This window comes from Netta rufina, assembly GCF_964035555.1.
Source record: "Netta rufina genome assembly, chromosome: 1".
Taxonomy (NCBI): domain Eukaryota; kingdom Metazoa; phylum Chordata; class Aves; order Anseriformes; family Anatidae; genus Netta; species Netta rufina.
The window spans coordinates 205,682,103-205,707,022 of record NC_140123.1 but is presented as its reverse complement, the minus strand read 5'-3'; the positions used below and the strand labels follow the sequence as shown (position 1 = coordinate 205,707,022).

Below are 24,920 nucleotides of genomic sequence, written 5' to 3'. Positions count from 1 at the left end.
AGCAAATAATTTGGTGGCTGCGTTTTTCGTACCCAGGAAGGAAAAAAACGCCCTCGTTTTCATTTCCTCTCCCCCCCAGATAACTGGGGGTGCAAAGCTGGCGCTGCCAGCCCTCAGGACAGGCTTCAGCCTTCCTCTTGGAGGAGGCTGAGGAACCAGGGTTTGCTTTGGCTCCCCTTCCTTATCCAAAAATTGGTTTATTTATTTTTTTTAATGGGTTGTTTAAAATGCGATCGGTGCTTTTGCATTTCACGGGGATCTCTCAAAGCAGTTGCCTCAGGGGGCAATGGGTCCCTTGGTGTTGTTTAGCTCCTGGGGTGGGTTTCTCAACAGCTTTGGGCTCCTCGTGGGGATTTCTTCCCAGCTGCTACACGAAGGCAGAAGACTTTTCCTTCCCATCGTGGCGTGGATTCATCACAGACCCTCCCGGAGCCTCCCACGGCCTGGCGTGAGCAGTGCCCTGTGGATTCCCGTGCCTTGACGGTGAAAATTGCCCTGTGCTATGAAGGAGTTTAATATTTTTTAAAGCGTTTGTCTTTTTTTTTATGTGGTATTGGAGTCTTGAGACGGATAATGGAGCTGAAAGCAGCGCATGAGGTGGTTATCTGCAAACATCCGTGAGTGGCTTTAGGAAGTGTTTGCTTATTCATTAACTTCAAATCTGCTTGTGATGCTTAGCAGCTTTCCTTGCCTGACAAAAACGTGGTTTGGAGGCTTAGCCCACAGTGGACCTGCTCTTCTGTGCATTGCAAGGGTGCCCCAAATTCAGTTAAACTTAATAAAAGGAAAAAAGCAAACAGGCCTGGTGTAAAATGGAACCCACTCTGTGTGATGTGGCAAACATCTGACGTTGCTCCAAATTCAAAACGCGAAGTGTCACCGAAGGGATTTCACAAATTGTAGCGTTCCTTCCTTATCTGAAGACCCAGCTGAAGCATAAGAGCAGAGCACGAAAACGAGCTTCTCCACGAGCGCTGCGCTGAATTGCTCGGATTTGGTAAACTGCACGTTGCCTAAACACAAAGCTTTGGCCAGGAAACCAGCCCGAAAGCTGCACCAGAGCTTTTCTGAGGCCACCCGTTGGGTACTGTCATCTCTGCAGTGCTTCGGTGCTGCAAGGGCTTCTCTTTCCTCGCTTCTCTTTCCTTGCCTTCGCTGCAGGTATGATTTGGGACGTCCTTGTTGGGTCGTGCGCAGGGAAGCCCCATTGCCTCTAGTGGGTTTCAGAGTCGGCTGGCTTGGGATTTCTAATGCTGGAGTGGAAAAAAAAACACATTTTAGTGTTTGGACCGTTGGAAGTCGGGGCGAGTGTGGTGTGCTCCGTGTTTTTAGCCTTTTTTCTACCAAAATCTGGGTTTGAGCGTGGTCTGAAATGGGAGTGGCGATGTACAGGGCAGCCTAACGTTGCAAAAAGGCGCTCCCAGACTCCTCATTTTAGTATTATTTTTTAAAAATTTTATTAATAAATAAATGAATAAACTCCTTTTATTCGTTTTACGGCCAAGCTGCTCCCGTTGTGATCCCGGGCAGCGGACCTTTCCCTGCTGAGAGCTTTGAGAAAATGCTGGGGAGCAGAAAAAGGCTCTTAACTGTGCCGATGATAGCAACTGGAGTTTGATATGGTTTAATATGGTTTAATATGGTTTAATATGGTTTAATATGGAATATGGTGGGGATTTTCTCTTCGTCCCATGACTTGTGATAAACGTGTTGTCTTTACTTGTCGTGGAGTGTTTGAAAACTGGCGGAGAAGGGGAGGAGACCGCTTTTGGCGTTTATCTTAATTCTCATTTCTATGAAATCCCTCAAGAAAAGACAACGGTGCTCCCATGAAGATGGGACTTGAGAGACTGGGAAGGAGCGTTCGGGCTGAGGAGTAATTTTGTCCAACACGGAGCTGCTTTATTTCCTTGTAGCAGGTTGGGTTTGAAGGGTACACGTACAACTCCTGTGCCAAAACCTGACATTTGTGTCTCTCCACGTCGCAACGAGCGGTGTTGTCCAACCAACATTGCTTTTATCTGCATTTAAGGGCACTGCCTCCTGTCCTGGAGCTGTTTCGGGGTCTTGGTGTGGCCCCAAAATGAGTCGGGGGCAGCGTCTGGGGGAGCTCTTGCTGCTCCGAGGGAAATGTTGGGCTTTTTTTTTTTTTTTTTCCCTTTTTCCTGTTGGCTTCAGCTTTTCGGTGGCTTTAATCTACAAACCTTCTGCTTTATCTCCCTTGTTGTTGGCCTTGGCACTGCCAGCTGCCTTGCTTCTGTAAACAACACATTATTGTTGCTTAACGTATGTATAATCTCTAAAAGAATGAACACAAACGTGAGCTTGACCCTGAGGAGCAGCTCAGATGGGTGTTTTGGGGACAAATCCCAACTTTGATCCCGTGAGCAGTGCTTACAGAAGGACGGGTCCCGTTGCAAGTGAGTTCTTCTCCTTTTCTTTACTTGGTTCGAGCTCTTTGCCAACCCGAAACATCCAGAAAAGCTCCTTCACTTGGTGCAGGAGGATAGAGAGCTTCGCCCGAGCAGGAGGTCAGAAATCCCAGCAGATTTCGCTCAAACCCTGCCCCGCAGAGCATCGTGCGGCACCGACACCCAAAAATGCTTCCCAATTTCAGCACGAGCCCTGCCTGGGCTCGGCCCCTGGCTCTGGGACACCGTCTGCGTGTCCAGAAGGAGCCACATCCACGTTGCTGTGTGCAGCCTGCCTTCCAAAAATTCTCCCAGAGGAGGAAATTCTTCACTTTAAGGGTGGTGAGGCCCTGGCACAGGTTGCCCAGAGGAGCTGGGGGTGCCCAAGGCCAGGTTGGACGGGGCTTTGGGCAACCTGGTCTGGTGTAGGTGTCCCTGCCCATGGCAGGGGTTTTTGGAACTGGATGAGCTTTGAGATCCCATCCAACCCGAAGCCGTTCTACAGTTCTGCGATTCCTCTTGGCAGTATTTGCGTGGTGCGGTTGCCTTCTGAGCCTTTTTTTCAACTTATTTTAAAAAAAAAACCTCGATTGGAGCTGCGAGCCGTTCTGTCGCGAAAATATGTGAGCATTAGGAGAGCTAATGAATGTCAGATACATTCTCTCCTGTCACGAAAATTGCAGACAGAAACTTGCTGAGGCTCCAAGTGGCTCCGCTATTAACCTCTTTGTGCAGAAGGAGCTGAAGGCAGCCTTGATTGCTTCTCTTCCCACGTTCCCCATTAGCCTGGCCTCTTAACGAGGCTTTGCTTTTTGAGGAGCCCACCCACATTCGATTCCTCACACTTTTCTCCTCCATTATCCCGGTGGGTTACGCTGAAACGCGTGGCCGTTCTTTGTCAGGAGCGGCGTTTCTGAGGATTTTGGGGCTTTTTCATCGCTCCTTTCCATTTTCCTTCCGCCGGCCCCGTTCATTGCCAGTTCCGAGCGGGCGCTGCTGAGCGCGGTGACCGCTCCGTGTGAGCAGCAGGGAGGTCGTGGCACCTCCTGTAAAGGGGCTGGGGAGCTCCGGGGCCACCTCCAGATCCCAAAAGGTTTGGTTTTCCCCTCTTTTGGGGTTTGCTGTTCCCACTGCCCTGCCGGGGGAACGGGAACGCGGCGAGCTGAGCGCCTCGGCCGGCGTCCCATCGAGCGAGGGGCACGGCCCTGAAACAGATTTGGTCCTGGCGTGCCGTGGAGCCACCTCTCATGGAACTTAAATATTGTATTTATTTATTTTCCCCTAAGGAATATGAAACCAGGCTGTATGAGGGACAAGGAGCCAGAACCCCAGCTGATACTAAAACCCATTGTGGTTATAAAACAGAAGCGATGGAATAAAAGCGTTACATCTATCCCCCACAAAAAGCAAGGGGAAGAAAGGAAATAAATGCATTTTAATAACACGGTCTTTTAAGGTTTAAGCAAGAAAAAGGAAAGGAGAGGTTATTCATGAAGGAGCTGACTTCGATCCCAGCTCTGGGGGAGAGAAGTCCCCCGGGGAGCACTCAGCTGCCTCTTCGGAGTGGGAGCAAAGTGTTCCGGCACCTCCAGCTCTAAATGTAAGCGGTGTAACCCAGGGATGCTCTACAGCCTCCCCTTTGCTCCCTGGTCTGCGTTTGAGACCCGAGACCCCGAGGGAGCTCTGCTCATCCAAGCCAAGGTGCGTCCTCCTCGTCCTCACTCCCTCCTGATGCCCAAAGTTTGGCCGAGCGGAGCCTCTGCGTCGATCCCTCCCATCCCACGGCACTGCTGCCTCACAGCAGCAACGTGGTGCACGTTTCGGAGCATAAAATACCCACTTTTTTAAAAAAAAAAAACACCGAGAATCTAGGCAGTTTGGGCCGGATGAAGCAGCAGCTGCGTGCGGATTTCTCCAAGGCAGAGAGATTCTGGTTAATAGCCCCGGCTCGAACAACTTGTGAGTAATGCTGCAACTCCTGCCATGCGTGTTGATGTGCTGGGCCCCTTCCACTGCTCCTCACGAAGCCTGCAGACGTCCTCCGTGCCTCGAGCGACCTCCCCAACACCTTCAGGACCAGGGATGTGGATGTGGACGCTTGCTTTGGAGCCTACAGGTGTGTCCGAGCAGCACTAACCTGCTGCATAAGTCACTTTTTGGCTCATTTTGACCAAATTTCTGTTATTTCTCTGGTAGCACGGAGCAGCTGCCAGCTTTTGGGTCCCAGCAAGCTGCGCTCAGCAGGGTGCAGAGGTGCAGAGGAGGGCGCAGTCCCCGTTCTGCGGCGCAAAGTTCCCGATCTGCCAAAAACCCTGTGTTTTCACATCTTTTCCGCAGAAACGAGCTGCATAAATTAAGCACGCGTGGCAACGAAAGCCCTGTAAAGGAAGGGTGCGTTTGGCTCTGACTGGTAGTTTTTTTTTTTTTTTGCGTGAGAGCTGATCAGCCTAGCATCTGCTTGGTTCCTGCAGCGACTTTTTTTTCCTAATTACCAACGCGTCGGTACATACGGGGAGCGACTTCCAGAGGAAAGCAGACAGAAGGACGCCGCTTTTCAGGGAACCGACGCATCGGGGGAAGCTCTGGAAGAGGACACAGAGTACTCAGATCCTGCGAAGCTTTGGTTGTTATTTATCGCTTGAATTATTTTGTGCTTTTAGTCCTAGGCAGGCAGGAGAGCTGGAAGCAGTTTTGGTCCCTGTGATCGCCGCCCGTGCCACGTCGGAGCTGCAAAGCCTCGTGCAAGGCACCACGATGAGGAGCACATGGAAAAGAGCTTGAGCTGTCGTAAGGAAACGGCACTTGGAAAAGGAAGGTGGCTCTAAGAGGTCGTCTGCATCCCAGGGTGGGTGATTCTGGTGCCTCCAGGTGGAGGCTTGGCTCTACGTGCGTGTGCCAGCCCGAAAATTGGGCAGGTTGATGGTGCAGCCATCCCGTGTGGGACTGGGAGGTCCTCACACGCAGCCCTGTGCGGTGAAGGATCGTGCTGCTGATGTGGCACGTCCAGGAAAATGTTTTCGAGTCACCACTTGGTGCAAAACTCACGCTCAGTGCCTGCTTTTGCAGCAGCAGCCAGCGACACGGAGCAGCGATTCTGCCGCGCTGAGCAGCCGGGGGAACCTGCCTGGAAAAACAGGCACGGAAAAAATAGACACAGGGGAGAAAGGGGCCAGGAAATCCATCGTGGGGCTGGTAGGAACACAGGTACCAGGGACACACGACTGGGACCACTTCTCCAGGCTCTGTTTTGCCCACCAAGCTCCAGGGCTGCAGCCCGGTGCCCACCTTTTAACATCATCTTCCACCCTCCAGCCTCGTCCCGAGCAGGTTGGAGTTTTTCCTGGTCTCCTCCTGCTGAACCGTGCTGTCCAAGGGTGTGACCCTCTGAGTTTATTTAAAAAAAATAATTGCTGTCTTCAAACCAAACCGCGAGGGAGCCTGCGACTCTTTAAATCTTCTCTTTAGTTTTTGGGTTGATTTGGTGAGGAAGAAGTTGCCGGGCGCTCTTGGGAAGTGACGCTGCTTCCATTTTTAGTTAAGGGGTGGTGGTTTTTTTTCCGTGAAATGTGAAGCAATGGACAAATTGCTTAATTTTTTCCACTTTCCTGTGCAAGCCCACGCGTGGGGCGGCGTGCTGCTGCCTTACCCGGAGCTTGGTGCTTCTGCTGCCTGGGCTGGGAGCCCTCGTGTCGTGGACGTTGGCAAATCCATGCCTAGGGGCACCTCAGGGCTGCGCTCACTGCTCACTGAGGGTTTTATCGAGTGGTTTTGGGTCTCCAGCCCCCCCTGCCAGCCTTGTCCTCAGGTTATTCAGTTTAATTTATTGAAGTACACGCAGTGATCCTGCTAAAATAGCTGCTGTGTCTGCTCGTTAGAACCATAAGGAAGCGTTAAGATGAGTTTTAAGAGTGTCAGCCCTTTTTACTGTGTTAATGCAAGGAGAAAGTGTTTATAAGAAGTTTTGTGCATTTTTTCTTTCCTCCTCTTCTCCTTTCCTGGGATGTGCTCTGATTGCTCCTCCTAACGAAGAGTAGACCAGTCCAGCTTGAAGGGACCAGCAAATATCGAGCCCAGCTGCCCAGGAGGCAGAAAGGTGGCCAGCACCACGAGCCAGCCCGGCTCTCCACGGCGAAACGTCGGCGTGCAAGCAGGTGCTGCAGGATCAGTTTTTTTGGCTGTTCCTGCACAATTTGTGCGTGTTTTAGGATGGGAGCCCAGCTCCGTCCATCTAGGCTGCTGGAACATCACAGCTAACTGCTGTGGGTTGATGGAGGGCCAGCTCTGAAGGGGCAGCATTCATCTGTAGGGCCAGCTGCTGTCATGAGCCAAGGCAGAAAAGGTGGAGGGAGCTGCAGCAGCACTTTTAAGCCCTTTACACCAATTTCTGCCCCTGTTTTCCTCAGCGTTTGTGCGGTACGGGACATCCTGTGTGGTGTGTGAGCACTGAGCATCCTGGGGGCATTTGGGATCTGCAGTGCTGAGCTCTCACAGCCTGCCTTCACCCACCCCATGGTTTGCTTCTGCATTAGGGCAGCAGGGATGAGACCTGCCCCGAGGCTGCTGCGTGCCACGAACTTGTACCAAGCACGCAGGTCGGACACAGCCGAGGCCGTGCGTGCGCTCTCGCGACCTCACACCACTGTGGGTGTTTCCTAAACTGCTCATGAAGCGCCTCTGGGACCCAAAACGCGTTTGAAAAAAATAATATTTATCGGGGAGGTGATTAACTTTGTCAGAGTGGCTCATTTTTTTTTTTTTTAAGCAGAGAAGCAACCCTTTCCAATTCTGATCTAAGCTTTTAGCTGATTGCCTGCAGCTCCCGGGGGAACCCTGCTCCTGCTCCTGCTCCTGCCGTGGTGGTGATGGCTCTCCCTCTGCCCGAGTGACTCTGGCGCCTCGTGGAGGTTTGTCCGTGGGGTGTTCTGCCTGCAGCCAGCGAGCCCAAATGGAGGCAAGAAACCACAGGTCGGGACAACGCGGTGTGCTGGCTGCTCCGCCGGCGGGGCGCCAATTAGGGGTGTGCTGTAATGACAGCAATTAGGTAGGTGTGTGTGGGGAAGGGCTGAGTCACAGAGCCACGGAGTGGTTTGGGGCAGAAGACACCTCAAAGCCCACCCAATTCCACCCCCTGCCACGGCAGGGACCCCTCCCAGGCTGCCCCCAGCCCCATCCAACCCGGCCTTGGGCACCCCCAGCTCCTCTGGGCAGCCTGGGCAGAGCCTCACCACCCTCATAATTAATAATTTCTTCTTATATCCAATCTAAATCTCCCCTCTTTTAATTTAAAGCCACCACCCCTTGTCCTGTAGCCCCCTGTGTCGGGACGCAGGGACCCGACCCAAACCGTTCCCTGGCGTTTTGCTCTGGAAGGATAAAAACAGTAAAATAAATACAGAAGGCACTTCATCCGTCCTGAAATCCTGCTGAAGGAGGGCTTCTTGCTGCTTTTGGTGCTTCCTCCATCCCTCACAGCTCCGTGTCAGCCCCCAGCGAGTCGCAGGCTGCCACCTCCCGCTGTCCCCTTCCCAAGCGTGGGAGCGCACGCGCTGCAGCCCACGTCCTCAGGAACAAAGCCTTCGCCTTTTCATCTGTCAGAGCGCTCTGCTCTGAGAGAGAAGCTGTTAGTAATCCCTCATCAGTCTAATTTTAACTATCTCGCACGGATTTAAGTGTTCTCCATCTTTTCGTACGCATGAAGGATGCCTGATGGATTCACCTGCGCTCCCCGCTCCCGGCGCCCTGACAAGGCTGGATGTATTGAGTGTGTTTAGGCTTATTCCCACTGCCATCCAGGGGCTCTTGGCTGCAGTTCCTTAACAATTCAGGGCCTACAGACCACCTTCGGTTTGGCACAGGTCAGCTTTTGTTCAATCAGGTGTGGGTTTCCCCCAGCCCCATGCCAGGAGATCGCAGGGGTGAATCGCTGCCGTGCCGGTGCTGCCGCCCGCAAGCACCGCGTTCGGGTGCGCTGGGAGGGGGAGCTGAAAGGGGGCAGAGGTCGCTGCTGATGCAGTGGGAACGTGCCTCTCTGTGCTTGCTTTCCACACCAATGGAGCTAATTTAAACAGAGCAAATCTGGTTACCAACATCCTTCGCTCGCGGGCAGTCCTGTTTGCCATACGGTCAGCAAAAACGTGTTTTCAGCAGGTTCTCCTCCAAACGCTGTCACACCGTGGCTCATACACCTGGGACAAAGCGTATTAGATATAATAAATAATATCTGTATTATTTGACCTCGATCAGCGTGCTGGTCCAGGGCTCGCCCTGGAAAATAAGCGCCGAGCACCGTGCTGGGAGCTGGCCGGGGCTCCCCGCGCGCGGAGGCAGCGAGGCGCGTTGAACGAACGCGTTGGCTCGCAGCTATTGTTCCTCTGGGAGCGATCGCAGCCGACGCACAGCGCTCTGGTTGCGCTGGATGCTAAGTGATTAAAATGCGTAAATTAGCGGATGTTAATAGCGCTGTCAAACTTGATTTCACTGAGGCCTGGTTAACCTGGAGACGGTGCCGAGAAGCGAGCTGGGCTGTCGCTTTTACAGCACCTCCCTCTCCGGACACGCTTATTCTGTGCCACGTGGGGTTTGTTTGATTTTATTTTTCAATAAATCAGCGTTAATAAAGCCAGGTTGTGCTTCCCATCCATATTCCTCTCTTTTCTTTCCAGCCCCAACTTGGGTGACCTCAGGCTGGCAGCCTGGTGACAAGGTGGAGGTAGCGCAGCGAGGTTGGGCCGTGGTAAAGGACACGTTGCAGCAGCTCCTGCTGCAGAGGGCTTTGTCCTAAGTGCCAAAAAAATGCTCCTGGTGCAAAACACAATAACCTTGGTCAGTCTGTGACTTCTCTACGTGGGCCTGGACTCATGGATGTGCTGCTGAGGATGGATCCAAAGCCCAGTGGGTGCTGCTCAATGATTTAGTGTGCGCCGTGAGCCACCGCTGCAGCTCTCCGTGTGCATGGGGAGCTTGGTCCCGGAGCTCCTGCGAGATAAGGATGCTGATAGCCAGCGATTTCTGCAAGATGCAGGTAGTGGGGTGATGGATCCAATCCATACTTCAGTGTTTCACTCTTTGGAAGACTAAACCAAGCAGAAAGCGGCTTAAAAATTGTGGGTGGATGGCACAGGGCTCCCGTCACTGCGGCGTTCTCATTCTGCACACCCAGATCTGTGGGGTGAGCCAGGTTTTTTCTCATTTTTTCTGCCGTACAGCACTCACAGGCCAAGGGACCCGTCCGTTGTGTCCAGGCAGAGCGTGGCCCTTCGTCGGGAGAGCTGGGTGCTTCCAGCCCTCATCTCTGCCACCAAATAACCAAAAGTGTGTCTGGTACCAAAACAGCAGCACTTTTTCCTTTTCCATTTGAAGAGCTGTAGCTTTATTCCCATGGGAAAGCGGAGAGCCGGGGGGAGGTGGCCTGGCGCGACCCCTTGAAGCGCTCCCGATTACGCCAAGGTCCGCTGATTAAAGCTTTGCTCATTAACTTCATTTGCCCCGCTCCGCTGGCAGCCAAGCAGTGCACGTGGTGCAGCGAGCGTCGTTTCCAGCCCTGCTCCGGGGTGTTCGTGGCCCCCCCTGAGGTTGCCACTCTTTTTTTTTTTTTTTCCCCAGACGTAGAGCTCACGTTTCTGAACGTAATCACTGGTTCACCCTCTTTTCCTTAGCGAAGGGGCAGCGGGGTAAGGCAGCTCTTTGATTAGAGGGCCTTTTTTTTTTTTTTTAATTTTCTATTTCACCCTTCCTTTCCCCGCCACACCCTGAAGGAAGTCTCCGTCTCTCTCCCAACTTCTCACCTCTGTTTCTTAAACAAGTGACACAACGCCGTGGCTCTCCCAGACCGAAACACAGACTGCAGAGAGGTGAAAGAGCCGGAGCAGCCAGGAGATGAGGTGAGGAGACGTGGGTGAGCTGCCATCTGCTCGTCCCCGCTTCCAACCACCCGGTGGAAGGACCTCCGAGACACCAGCCACCGAACTCTCCTGCTGCAGGACGTGCCAACGAGACCTCTGCAGCAGGAGGATGCCTTGCGTTGCCCCCACACCTCTTTCCACGAGGGGTTTCTGAGCACAGCTGGCCCTCGCCGTGCCCCCGGGTGCTGTCGGTTCTTGGCTCCCCATTGACCACTCGCTCCGGGTTGCGTTGACTTGGGCATCCCACGAGGATGGATTTCAGCTGAACCTCCAGAAATGCATGGCTCATTGCAAAGAACACATCAGTTGGCCATGATATGGCTCCACCAAGCCTTTATTTGGCTTTAAAAAACCCTCTTTTGGCAGTTTTTTTGGCAGGTTGGTGATCTAGCAAGCTGCAATTAGGCTCTGAGAGGCGGGGAAGGAAAGGAGACGGGCACCGAGCTACTGAGTGAGAGCAGGGAGTTTTGGGCATGATCTCAAAGAATTGGTCACTCTGCCTGGGGGTGGTGTGGGCAGAACGCTGGGTTAGACTTGCAAGTGAGTGGATTTAGTAGGATTATGGCTTTATTTTCCACTCTTCTGTTGTGATCACACGTTGGCCATGGCCTGCTCCGGCACCAAATGGTGGCGAGGCCGCGGGGAGGTGGCGCTGCCTTTCGTGCCCTCCTCTCACCTCTTCCACAAACGTGTTTTACACCAAAATGTGTTTTTCTGAGCCTTTTGGACAATGTTGATGTGGAATCTGCAGTCTGGATGTCAGAATATCCAACCAGATATTCTGGGGCTCCGAGTGGCCCTGGCCACTCTCGCTTGGGCAGCCCCACGGCGAAGGCAGGCTCTGTGCCTTTAGGATTTTTTCTGCAGGCACATCTCTCTCCAGGAGAGCAGTGAATTTTGCTTCCATCCATCTTCTGTGGCTTCTTGCAGTATTTTCCATGTTGTCAACCTCATCTTTATTTCTCCTCTAGCAACTTCCAGATTTTTTGCAGTACCAGGAGGTCCCCGCGTCTCGTGCCTGCCGACGATCCTCCGAACACGTCTGTTCCTCTCTGGAGGAAAAATAAATGTAATAAATGTAATAAATGTAATAAAAGTTAATATTTTCCAGGAACCAAAGCCCTGCTGGGCTTCTCAGCCTTCCTCACCCGGGAAATGGCACATTTTGCTGGGTTTTGTTTGGACAGAGCTGGCCGGGAGCAGTGTCTTGGATGGAAGCTGAGGGCAGGCGAGGAGCCTCGTGCAGAGCCACCGGCTGCAGGAGGCTTGGGGGCAGTTTGCCTTGGAATTGCTGTCAGCTCAGGAGCACAGCGATGGTTTGAAACCCCGGAGAGCTTCAATACGTGGAGAAAACACAAAGCCAGGGCAGCCAAAGGTGCTGAGAGGACGCCCCTTCCTGCTGGAGGATCCCACCGGCTTACCCAACCCCAATATTCAGGGAGTGCTTAGGAGATGTCTCCGTTCCTCCAGCTCCTCGGCTACTCGCAGTGCCCGAGAGGTGATCTTTGGGATCTATTTCTAGCAGGGGTGATCCTGTAAGTCAGGAATGGCAGGAATTCATGCGGCTGCACCCACAGCCTGCTGGAACCGGGTCGGGGCTTCCAGCAGAAGCCTTCGCCTCCTGGGGTGCTTGAAGTAGGAAAATTAATTTTTGTAAGAGGATAAAATCCTCTTTTTTTTAGGTAGAAACGTGATACCTAAGCTGTCAATATGATTTAGCTTTTGGTTGGCCCCCAAAGTGGTCGGGCCGTTGGCCTCGATGAGTTTTCGGGTCCCTTCCAACTCAACCACGGCATTCCCACCGTGACTGCAGGAGCTGCACGTGCCTTCAAAGGTAATTCTTGCTGTAAAACCCCCTCTGGGTTTTGCAAACATGATCTCTGGAGGTCCCTTCCAACCCCTACAATTCTCTATTTCTTCCTGCCTGCCATGGTTTTGGGCTGGCTCGCTTCAAGGATGACCAAGGAACAGTCAAGGGACGGCTGCGCCAAGCCCGGTGCCTCCCCGCGGCGACGATCGCGACAAAATGTGACCACAAAGACCCGAAAAATTCTGCAAAAGGTGACCAAGCTCCCATGAAGACCACACATTTGTGCTGCTGTTGACTTGTTGGTGTTGAAGTTGGAGGATTTGCTGCTCCCTCGCCTCTGGAGAAGATGCCTCTTGGTCACCAGGAGCGGAGAACACCGAGCGTTTGCTCGGCGTGAACATTTCATCGTAAAAATTATCATTTTATTCAGCGCTGAAGGCCCAAATCTGTCTTTTTTTCTGCAGGCTCTTGCTCCCCCTCGTGTCTGCATGGGGCTCGTGCAGCCCACGGGCTGGTGTTAAGCTCTCTGGGGGGTTAAGGACCTGGGGGTGCCCATCTCTGGGGGTCCTGAGGCCGAGCTGGATGGGGCTGGGGGCAACCGAGGATGGGACAGGGGTCAAGACTTCGCTGCTGCAGAGCTGCCTGCCTGAGATTTTGGGAAATCATGGCTCAGGAGGGCTCAATTTCACGTCCCGTGGGGCTGCAGCAGCCGGGCTGTGTCTATTTTTGCAGCCTGCTTTGCAGGTGGAGCGGTTTTTGGCAAGCTTTTGTGCCGTTTGCCCCTTCCTGAGCCAAACCCAGAGAATGGTGACGGTGTGGGACGGCTGGACGTCCGTCTGTCCTGCTGGATAAAGAACTTTTTTTCTGGCTAAATTAATCCCAGCGTTGCTCGGAGGGGGGAATCGAGTGGCCCGAGGCTCGGAGGCAGTGCTGAACAAAAACCTCATTCAGTCTGGAAGGGTGAGCTCGCCAGCAGCGTGCAAACATTGCCAAAACCCAACAAATTTCACCCAGTTTCTGGTAGCGGAGGGGATTCGGACAAAGCACGTCCACCCGGCTTGGGCTGCGCGCGGCTGTTGGCTCTCGACCGAGTTCCCTGCAGAAGGAAAGGTTCAATTTGGGAGGTTTCTGCAAAAAAGCTGCCCCAAATAACGAGTTTTGCACAGAAAGTGGAGTTTTTAAAGTGTGTTTATAGCAGATTTTGGGTAAAACAGGAGGTGCTGGTGTGGTCGGATGAGCTGCCCAACCTTCCAGGGCTTCCCACCGGGGTCCTGGCCGTCTCCAGCCAGCCCCATCTCCGCTTCTCCCTGGTTGCTCTGTTGGTGGAAACGTGCTGGAAGCATCCCAAAACAGGCTCAGGAGATGGGTTAGAGAAGATTTCTTCTTTCCCAGCTGTTGAACCCTTACAGCATGGAGCTTGAGCTTGAGCTCTGCTGAGCAAGGGCAGAGGTGCTCAGCAGAGGGAGCTGCAGCCGAGCCAGAGGCTCTGTCCCTGCTTTTCCTGGGAAAATCCCTTCCTCACCAGCACGGATTGATTTTCTATCAATCCCACTACCTGCTGTCGTGGTGCCGCAGGCAGGCTCTCAGCTCAAACTCATCGTGGGGTCGTAGCTGCAGAAATGAGCTGGATCCGGGCAATCCCGGAGCAGAAATGAGGCCCCGAGCGAGCTTCGGGCTGGGCAGAAGGAAAGGGCTCTGCTGGGAGAAGATTCGGCCACCGGAGCCCCCAGGAGCAGCTGGAAGAGCTCAAACTGATGGAGAAGAAGTGGGACGGCAGCACCCACACCTCTGCTTTCCAGGTGCCGGCGTGGATGGTGAGTTCAGGAGCTCGTTGTCTTTGCTGCCTTCCCCAGGAGGAGCTGGGTGCTGCTCGGACAGAGCTGGTGCTGTGCAGCCAGCAGGAGAATTATTAAAAATGGGGATTTTTGGGGGGATCTGAGGCACCCTCCCCTGCCGCCACGGGGCTGTTCTCCACCGTGAGCTGCCTCTTTGGAGCAGCCAAGGGACTTGGGACGGTCCCCACGCACCTCCCCGTCCCCTGGGTGTGTTATATTGAGAGAGAATTATTAAAGTTTGGGGCCAGCAGGCAGGAGGAGTGGGAGAAGCTTTCAGCATCTTCCAGGGGACACCGGATTTCATCTGGCGCAGGATCAGCGTGGTTACCACCATCTTTTGGGCTACTTCGCTTTGTTTTTTAACCCGATTTGGTAAAGATTGGTGAACCTGATTTGGTTCTGCTGCTGACGGAGCTCCTCCGATCCCTCGGGGCCGTGCGTGCTGCTCACCTTCACCTCGGTGGCCAAGGTGGGGCGGAAAGGATGCTAAAAAATGCAGAAACGGGCTTTTTTTTAAATTTTTTATGACATAAAGAATTCCCAAAGCTGCGAGACGCGTAGTGGCATCGCTCCAAAAAGCAGGCAGTGCCTGGGAGGCAAAAACTGCGGGTCTGCAGCCTCGAGGGTCCCCCGAGGGTCTGCACAGGTTATTTTGGGATGTGGTGCTCCAAAAGGATGGCATTTGGTGTCAGCATTTGTTGTAGTGCCCGGGGTTTCTGCTCGCATTTTGCTGGTTTTGTTCCTTGCTCCAGCAGGGTTTTGGTGCCCTCCACACCTTGGGAAGTGCGGATCCCGCTCTGGAACCAAGCCCCGAGCCCTCACCATGGGTCCCCCCCCCGTAACTTTCTGTGGTTTCCTCCTCTAGGACTCAGGAATCTCGACGCTGTCGGGTTTGGTGCCGGTGCGGATGGATGATTTGGTGGCTGGTTTGAAGCTGCTGTGCAGAGGGGGCACGGAGGGAAGTCCTGCAGCAGGTTCCCAGTCCTCGACTGGTTTGCCTTTTCCGTGGTTTTCTCAGGACGAGGTGGCAATGAACAACTGCATCTTAAATAACAATTAGCCTAAGCTGCCAAATGCTCATCCTCGTTAAGGTCGTTATCTCAAGCTGTCTGTTATGCTCTCGTCTCAGCGCTCTCCCCGAGGTCCTACCACAGCTCACCTCTTGTGTTAGCCAGGAATTAAAAACCTCGTTATCCTCCAGGGATTTATCAGCGACGCCGAACAAATGCGTACCCACAAAAGCAGTCGGGGATCCCACAAAAGCAGTCGGGGATCCCACAAAAAGCAGTCGGGGAACCCACAAAAGCCTCCAGGGGCCAGCTGTAGCTCGAATTTCCCATCTCTGCAGGAAAACGGGGCCAAAAGAAGGGAAATCAGCACCCGTCGGAGCAGCCAGGGGTACGAGGCGAGAAGAGCGAGCGCCCCGCGTGTCTCCTGCTGGGGCAGGAGCTGTTCTCCATCTCGGACTGCCTGGTGGTGCCAGAAAGCACCAGCTACCCCGTTTTTGCCCAAATACCTTGAAATTGTACTGAAATAACATTTCAGGTGCGTGAAGAGATGCACTGCATGGCTCCAGTCCCTCGGATTGACGTGATCAAGGAGCACAAGCGCAGCGAGGAGGTGGGTTAGGAGAAGAGAAGCTGCCCAAAACTCGAAAGCTGAGGGTCGCAGCTCATTTCCAGGTGCTTTTTGGGTGCCAGTGCCAGTGTCTGCGTGCCCATTTCCAGTTTCCTGAGGAAAACTTTTCTCCCCTTGTTCCTTAAAAAAATAAAAAATCCGTGGATAAGAATAAAACGAAGACACCAGCGCTGCAAAAACGCCGCGCTCGCAAAATTAAAACACAAAGAGAATTTACAAGGGTGTTCCTCTTGCAGTGCAAAACCCCACACACGGCACAAATTGAGGGGTTTTGTAGATGTTTAAGTATCTCAAGGTTTCATTTAACATTTAAAAAGAGTAGAAGGTGTTACAGGCACTTGGGTTCGTCGCCGAGCTCAATGGGCGATGCCCCATCTTTGGCACAGCCCTTGAGGCTCTCTGTAGAAATCGTTTTGGGAGCATTTTCAGGGGCAAAACATTTGGGCAGAGGCTCCAACCACGAGGCAAAACCATTGCTCGACCCCTCAAGGGCGACGCCGGGCGGGCTGCGGCCGTAATTCCACCCCCCTTGGTTTAGTTACCCATTAGTGAATTTTGTTCTAATGAGGTTCTGCTCCCGTAATCGGGGGGGGGAAAATCGGGAAGTGTGGGGGGGGAGAACCCGAGTTAAAAGGAGCCTAATTAGCAAGTTAATTATAACAAGCGTGGCAATGGCCCGGTTACATAAACGGGCTATTGTTATGCACGCACCGGGCAGGCCACGATAAAAGTGCTCGCGGTGCATAGGGCAGCAGCAGGGACGGGACGCAGGGAGCAGAACCCCATAGGTCTCGGGGTTCCCCAAGGGGAGCAGTGCCCCCAGAGGTCTTGGGGTTCCCTAAAGGACCCCCAAAAGCCGCCTCCCTCCCTCCTTCTGCCTCCCCCCGGAGCTGGAAGCGGAGCAGGCGGTGGCCGCGCCATGCTGAGCAAGAAGAAGTGCAATGTCAATGGGGACCCGGGGATGAAAGCCCAGGTGAGGGCAGGCTCTAGGTACCGTAAGGCTGTCTTCTCGGTTAAAAAATCCTCTTCTTTTCCTCTCTGTATCCCCGTTTCGTTGCTTTCTCCCCCCTTGTTCCCCCAAATCACCTCTTTCTGGAGCTGCCCGTGCCCCTTGCTGGCTGCGGGAGAGCTTCGGCTCCAGGGAGCTGCCCCGCGTGCTCCGGGGGCACACGTGTCGTGCTGGGGATGCTCCTCGGGGCTAGGAAAGCCGGGGTGGAAGCAAAATGTCCCACACCTGGATGTGGGGCACCCGCAGAAGCCGTTCTCCCTCCTGGCTTGGGATCCTGGGTGTCTGGGCTCAAATTGCAGCGGGCGGAAAGCCGCCGTGTTTGTGCGCGCACGGCGGGTCGGCCGCCTGAACCCAAGCTGCAGCTTTCCAAGGCTCTGTAATCTCTCCTCTGGAGCATTATTAACCTGTGTGTGGCTGCTGTTACCAGCGGGGGCAGGTCTTTAGGGGCTGGGAAAGTCCCACCTGAACCCGAGCCACTCTGCGTGTCCCGGTCCCTGATGCTTGGGAAGGGAGCGCGGCAACACGGCGCGGCGCTGGTTGCACCGTGCCCTGCAAGAAGAGATTTAAACAAGGTTTGGGGTCCCTCGGAAGAGATTTAAACAAGGTTTGGGGTGCATCATTCCCTGCTGTCCTTCTGGCTGGACTGAGCCTGAAATTGCAGCCCAAAAATGAATGGGGTGGTGATGTGGGGACCTCTTAGGGGCGCATCGCTGCCAGCGCTCGGTGCCGCTCACACGTGCACGCCCAGCGCTGGGTACGACGGCTGTCCTGGCTCAAATCCCAGCACACAAATGTTAAAAGACATCGGTGAGGGGTTGGGGCAGCGAGCAGCAGGCCCTGGAGATGCCCCCAGGAGCCAGCAGCAGATCCCCCTGTCGGGCTTTGAACGCTTGCAGGGGTAATGCAAAGCCCGGGGTTGCGCCCAGCTCGGTGCACGGCTGATTTGGGGTTTTGCCTGCCGGCCATGCGAGTGCTTCAGGAGGTCTTACTGCACTGCTCGAAACAGTTGCATCGAATGTCCTTGAGCAGACGATGCGGGGAAGGAAAATATTAACAGGGCTCCCGAGGTCTGTGATAGGAATTTTTCACCCCGTTAGGTTTCGAGCGTATCCCGCTTCGCCGGGAGCACCGTTCCGCGCCGATGACCCGATGCTTTGATGAGGTGGTTTGGCTGTCAAGGGATTTTTTTTCTTTTAAGGAAAGAAATAAAACGTTATTTCAGGCCAACAACTTGTTAGAAAAGGAAGATGAAAACCAGCATGCGTGTGCCCTGTCCCGCAGGGATCGTAGGCACTAATCCTCAGTGCTGCCCTTGGTTGCGGAATGAGTTTGGACATAGATTTTGGCTGGACCTGGATTCCCGAGGCTGAAGTAGCCATTGGAGACCCCCAGCACCCTTTTTCCTCCTTTCCTGGCCCAAAAAGCGAGGCACAGGGGCTGTAACAGCCCAGTGCGTGGGCAGAGTGCCGCTGCTTCAACTGCGGGGCTTGACTTTGGGTTCCCAGACAGGGGTCACATTCCTTAGGGCCTGATGGCTTCTTCAACCAAAACCAACTCCTCGAAACACCCCGGGGCTTGGCTAAAGGACCCGACGAATAGTTTTCAGCATTTTGGAGATGTAAATATTTAATCCCGTCACAGCAGACTGGCTCATTTCTTTTGCCCCGAGCGAAGTCCAAGGAGTTTTGCAGCTGGAAGTCACGTTTCCAATTCCGGCTGCGATTTCGCCCAGCCCAAAGCCCACGGGGAGCGTGGTTGGCTTACAAAATACGTCCCCAGACACCCCGGCGCTCAGCTGTGTCCCCACGGGTGCTGCTCACGTCAGCTCCTTGGTGGCATCGGCAGCGGCGCCGGGTGCGCGCTCAGCCCGTGCTGCTCCACGTTTGAGGCACTGGAGGAACTCGGTCACATCCTCCCCACTTCACCTTTCCCCAGATATCCACTCCTAAATGCTTCTTGTTGCAGAGTGCATCTGGAGGGGTCATTTTTGGGGTGTTTTTGGTTTTGTCCCCTGTATTTTGCACAGCAAACTTGGACCGGTCGCTACAAGAGAGGTGGTGAGCGGGGTCGGTGCCAGTCCTGCAGGTGCTGGATGGCCCCTGCGAGCACTTTGGTACTTGATCTGTGTGTACTGGGGATGGAAACCTTCCAGTATGGATGTGGAAAGGCTAAAGGAGGTGATTTAAGTGTCACTGAAGTTAAACACAGCCGAGGCAGCATGCCCTCTGCGCCCAGACACCCGCAGTTGCAGGCCACCCGTAGCCAAGAAGGTGCCACCTCGAGGCTCGGGGTGCTCCTCATCCTCTTGTCTCGGCCCCTTGGCTTTTTCCCTCGGACTTACCCGGCCCTTTTTCTTTCCACAGATCCAGTTTGCCGACCAAAAGCAGGAATTCAACAAGCGCCCGACGAAGATCGGCCGCCGCTCGCTGTCCCGCTCCATCTCGCAGTCGTCCACCGACAGCTACAGCTCAGGTGGGTGCCACCTCCCCCTGGCATCACAGGAGGTGCCCGCAGCAGCCCCACGACCCCCAGCTCCCCCCTTGTAGTCGGTGGGGAAGCACGGGCAGGGGGGCGTTGCTTTTTTTTCCAAAGTCAAAAATGAAGAAAATCGAGTCGGAACCTCGCTTTGCCTGGGCTGAGTTTTGTCTCCCTGTGCAGGGACGCGCGGCTCTGCTCCCCCCCTGCGTGTTCCTTTGAAATTGGCACGGCAGAGTCAGGCTTTCTCCTTCAGAGGTGCTCGAGTTGTTGGTTTTTTTGGAGCATATTTTGCTGAAGATTAATTACCGGAGCAGTTTATGGAGGCTTCTTAAGCCCAGCAAGAGCTGGAGCCCCCCGAAAACCAGACCAACTTCGTTGTGCGCCCATTCGCATTCAGTATTTAGAGCTGGTGCCAAAAAGGCAGCACAACTGAAAACAAATTGCTGGAAATTGGTGGTTTTCCTTCAAGGACAGAGGGCAGCACCGGGGGCAGGCCAACTAAAACTTGACTTGGAGACTGAGCAGGCGAGGTGAGGCTGCCCTGCACCTCGCAAGCAGGCTCCAGCCTCAATTTTTTCAGCAAATAATTCACCCTGAGTGGCCTCGGGGTGCTGGGAAGATTCGGTGCCACCTTCCCCCCTGAGTCTGGGAGCGGGGAGAGCTCGCTGGGGATGCTCTCGGGACAGGGCCACCGGGATCCTCGGTGCTTTAGAGGGAATGCTGCCTGCAACGGGGCAGCTCCTGAAACTGCTGCAGGAGGAATCAGGACCACTACAGAAGGGATTGGGATCCAATTCCCCATCCCCCAGGGAGCTGTACTGCCTCTGATCCCCTCCTGCTCCCAGCCCCTGGTTCATACCACAGCAGATACTGAAGCAACCAGGTCTGCAAAGAGTGAAGATACAAGTAAGTTGAAACCAGCAGAAGGAGGTGGTGCTCTCCTGGTCCCCCTGCAATTTTCAGGCTTTTCTGGTGAAAAATCACCATCCCACCGGCGTGGCAGCACGAGCTCTCGGCCCTTGCAGAGCTCTGGCTCTGTGCCGTGGGGAACGAGGAGGGTTCGTGGGGAGGCTCCAGCACAATCCCTCGTTTTCATTCTCTCTGTTTGGGCAGAGAGCCTCCTGGCTGGCTGCTGCAGAAAGATTTTGGGCACAGGGGGACAGCCAAAGGCACGAGGTTGAACCAGAGCAGGCGTGAGCCTCTCTCCATCCCCCCCAACTCCAGTTGAGCTCCTACTCACCTCCAGTGCTCAACACCAGGAGTTGCAACTCCTGGAGGCCCTGATCTGACCCCAGGCACACCAGGACTCTCCTTTTTACCTCCTTTCCCAGTTTGTGGATCAGGTCCTCTCCGTGCTGCCCCGAGGAGCCCCCTCGGGGGGGAATTTCGCCTTCCCCTCTGCTCTGAGCTGGCGTTAATGATTAGACTGCCCTAACACGGGTCTGCAATCACTATAATGTTTGTACGGGTTTTACAACCCCATTTGATGTCTAATCAGCAGGGTATACTCGGCGTGACTCATTTTTAAAGACTAAGAGGCTAATTAACCTGGCTAATGTTTCACGCTTGCGCCCGACTCGCAGCTGGAAGAACGGGGAGCACCTTCGGGGAATTCTCCTCCACCCCTTGCACCGAGCGCTTCCAGCTCAAAGCATCAGCACCAGCAATTAGTGAATAGGTGAAAGCATTATATTTTCCTCCTAATGAAAGCTGCTAGGCTGGCAGCTGAGAGGGGAGATTTCTGTTCCCAGGACAGCCGCAGGATGGACAGGAAAATCCCACCCGTGTCTCTCTCCGAGCAGCAGCACCAAGCGGGTGCCCCAGGGATGGGTAAGGGCTGGAAACGAGACGTGTGGGGAGCAGAGAGAGCGGATGAGGTCCGAAGGTTTGGAGGGCTCAGTGTTTGAAGCAGCTGTGCCTGCTGTGGTGGCCACGTGGGAAGAAAACAGCATCACGAGGCTGCTGCAGGGCGCGAAGCACGGAAACGCCGATGAGTTGAGCTGGCCTGAGTCTTGGGGTTGGAAGTGGCAGCCCCTTGTTACCCCTGCCATGAGCTGCTGTGCTCCGTAGCACTTCATTTAGAGCACGCAATCTCTCCCACCGGGGAAGTTAATTGTTTTCCTTGCCTTTTGGGAACAGGTAGAAGTGCTGCGTGTGCTGACGTGCTATCAGCCAGCACGCCCGATGAGCCCCATCCGGGCCACACGTGAAATAATTCATTAAATGAAGACCTCTCCCCTGCTGCTGCTCAGAAGTAACACAACGTGAGCATTATTTCCTGCTCTCCTGTTCTCGGTGTGCCCAAGGACGGGCTGCTCGGCACCTATGGCAAGCCAGGGAGCTCACGAGGGCGGCTTTGGAGTCGCAAACCCAGTGGCAAATCCCCTACGTTCCCGTAACTTCTTCCCCTTTCTGCAAAAGTCAGACAATTCACGTCTGCTGGGACGAAGATTTGGGGATCAGCTGGGTAACAGCAGCCCCGGTGCCTGGAACGGCGACGCACGCAGCGCCGCGCGTTACGCACCGCGGGCACCCAAATGAGATCAGGGCAGTAATGCCTCTAATTAAAGGCGATGGACTTCCCCCTCGTGCTGTTTCATAACTTCAGAAAGGCTGTGCAGAAAAACAAGGCTTGCCTCTCAGCTCTGAATTTAGGCTCAGACCCAATCTTTGCTGGTTTAGGACACCGGCTGAGGTGCCTCCTTTATTCCCCCCCGGGTGTTTTGTCACCGAATAACAGCACCCAAGATGCTCACGGCGTTCTCGTTGAAATAATACGATTTAATTAAAAAGCTGCTTGGCTCTCTGGAGTGCCAGCCCCAGTTCGGAAGCTTCCATTAATCAACTTCTGGGTAATTTGGGGTGAAATCTGGGAGTTTGACCGTCCTACCAGTTCCTTGGGTGTTTCCAGATTTCAGGCACTAGGAATCCTTTCTGTCATGTGCATTTAGCAGGAAAGCCAGGGCAATATTTACTGTTCTGTACCCATGTGCTCTCACACTGCACCAACATTATTAGTCTAATTAGTCTAATTATCACAGCGATGCTCCTGTATCACACATATTTAGCAGTAAAGACCCACCTGCATCTGAAAATCCGGCTGCCATCTAGGCAAGCTCTTTCTTTATAAAAATTGCTTGCACAAAACTTGCTTGCACAAAACTTGCTTTCAGCCCCAAAACGCCGAGCTCTGATTTTAAAGCCGCCCCCCGCCACACAGATTAGCTGTCTTCAAGGAAGCAATCCTCCTTGAACTAATTAATCCTGCCGGAGCCCTCAGTGTAAGATGTTCTATTACAGAACTCATTTTTTTGTTAAAAATCCCAGCTTTCAGCCCCTGGGAGCTGCCGTGGGGTGCGCAGGCGGCTCGAGGAGCCTGTGGCCATCCCCGGGGCTGGCTCGTTTCCCCCCCCCGTTCGCTTCCCACTGTGGGCAGGCAGAGAAATTCCAGCAATGTGTAATTCTTCCCGGTAAGCAGATCAGACCCAGGCAGGGCTCGGGGAGCCTGGCACGCCGACAGTGGCAGCTCTAAGCTCATGCCTGGCGGTCCTTGGGGTTTTTTCTGCCCTCCATGGACCGAGCACGGTCAGCTCCTGGGTGCTGCCGGCACGACGAACCCATGGCCGGGCTGGTGGATGAGTTTCAAGCCTTGCTTTGGATCTTCTGCCCTGCAGACGCCTGCAAAGCCACCAGGAGCTGGCAGTGCACACCTTCACGTGGTTTTTATCATTATAGATATGTATCCAGAGGTCTGGGTGCCTCCGTAAAGCCATGGCTGCTCAGGAGCATGGCACGACCATGGGCTCAGCCACAGCGCTCGCCTTGTGGCACGATGCAAGAAGCTCTCGCCCTGCTGCCACCCTCTTCCTCTGGCAGAATTTAAGCACGGAATTGGGACAGAAAGTGGGAAATGCACATCGTTTGCCAGCAGTGCGTGATCATTTGGGGAGCTCTTTTTTTTAAAAGTGGTCGGAAAGCACACGGGGATGGTGTGCCTGCTCCAACGAGTTTCAGCTCCAAAAGGAGCTAAACGAAATGATTCTGCAAGAAAGGAACTCCTCGGATGGAGTTTGTTCTACCAGTGGCAAGAGCTCTCTTGTGGGTTCTTGTCCCCCCTGGGGACACACAGACTGTTTTGGGGCCAGGTCCTGTTCGTTTGGCCCCGTGCCGAACGGTGCCACAACACCCCCTGAGCTGGGAACTTAAAGACCTCGAGTAAAACTTCAGGGCAGATTCGTGAGGATCAGGGGGTGAGCTCCTGTGTGTGGACGAGCCTCTTGAGTTGGGTCCCAAGGAGCAGCCCCTGCCACGAGGAGGAAGAGGAGGAGGAGGAAGAGGTGGCAGTGGGGAGCTCAGCAGGACTGAGGGCCCCATTTTCCAGGTGCTTTGTGTCCAGGATGGAAGAGGAGGGATGCTTCAGGTCCTCACACGTTGCTCTGACTGCTGATGCCACTCCTAGGAGGTGCAAGAGGTCTGCTCTTCCACGGGGGGGGATATTCGGAGGGTGACACGGCACAAATAGTCCCTTTGGCTGGCTCTGATAAGCTCAAAGCACAAGTTCATCTCCAGGCAGATGAAGGCTGATGTTGGACTCCCTGCCCCTTTTGCCTCCTTTTCATCAAATTCAACGAGCCCACCTCCGTGTGGCCACTTTGGGTGGTTTTGGATTCGGTAAGGATTGTCCTGAGGATTTCAGGGTTTCTTTTTCTGCAAAAACTTGATTCCAGGGACGGGGAATGCCACCCTGACGGACCGATAATTAGGGAGCAGCCTCTGCCGTGCCGTCGTCCAAAACGCAGCAGGGTCTGGCACCTGAAATTACACCTCTGGGCGGTTTGGGAAGTACTTCAAACATTCGTAGGCATGGATGGTGGCTGTCTTAGAGCCAGGAAGGGATAAAATTTGGGGAAGAGAGGCTGCAGAGGAGCTGGCAAAACCCACAGATGAGCACGTGGAGGGCTCAGGCAGTGCTTGAGTAATTAGCTCTGGTGCGGTGTTGAAGCAGAGGTAGATGAGCAAAAGGAAGTCACTGTAGGTAAAGGCTGAGTGGGGAGAAATAAATGGGCATTATAAAAAGAAGGGGGGATCCCAGGAGAGGCTGGAGGGAGCTGGGACATCCCCATGGAGAAGCACAACCATGGATGGGCGCAGCAGGTCCCCTCCGCTGGAGGTACCGTGGTTTTTAGGGAGCATCTTCAGCCTCTGACCTCCCTCCTTGTCTTCCTCCAGCTGCCTCCTACACAGACAGCTCAGACGACGAGACCTCCCCCCGCGACAAGCAGCAGAAGAACTCCAAAGGCAGCAGCGATTTCTGCGTGAAAAACATCAAGCAGGCGGAGTTCGGGCGCCGAGAGATCGAAATTGCTGAGCAAGGTAAAGGGGACGGGCACTTCCACAAGGCTCCTGGCTCTCTTGGGCTGTCTCGTGCAGCTTTTCCTTCCCAAAAACCCTCCTCTTGCAAGGCTTGGTTATTTTCTGACACCATTCCTATTTGAAAGAGAGAACCTTTATGGGATTTTGTGGAGTTACACGTCATAACCATGGCACTCCTACCAGCCGATTATGTACAGTCCAGTGTATTTTGTTAAAAGCAGTGGAAAAAATGAAACCCATCGTATAAATTATCCAGCAGGTGACTTTGGTTTAGCGTGGTCGTCTCCAAAAGTCTGTCCCAGGGGCAGTGCAGCTCTCAGATGGCTGGAGGGGCCGCGGGTCCCGAGTCCTCCTCTGTCTGAAGCTGGTTTTCCTCCGGCCTCGCTCGGCGTTTGCAGGTTGAACTTTGGAAAATATGATTATCCTGCGTCCTAAATAGCTGGAAAAAAAAAAAAAAAACAAACC

The 24,920-nt window shown here is 54.0% G+C and overlaps 1 protein-coding gene across 1 annotated transcript in view; it reads left to right on the top strand.

Annotated features, from left to right (window-relative positions):
* The window catches only part of AHCYL2 (adenosylhomocysteinase like 2), a 61,191-nt gene that overhangs the window by 17,213 nt on the left and 19,058 nt on the right, over positions 1–24,920 (top strand). Inside the window, 2 exon segments of the mRNA XM_084303787.1 lie at positions 18,968–19,076; positions 24,312–24,455. Coding sequence (XP_084159913.1) covers positions 18,968–19,076; positions 24,312–24,455 — 253 coding nt within the window.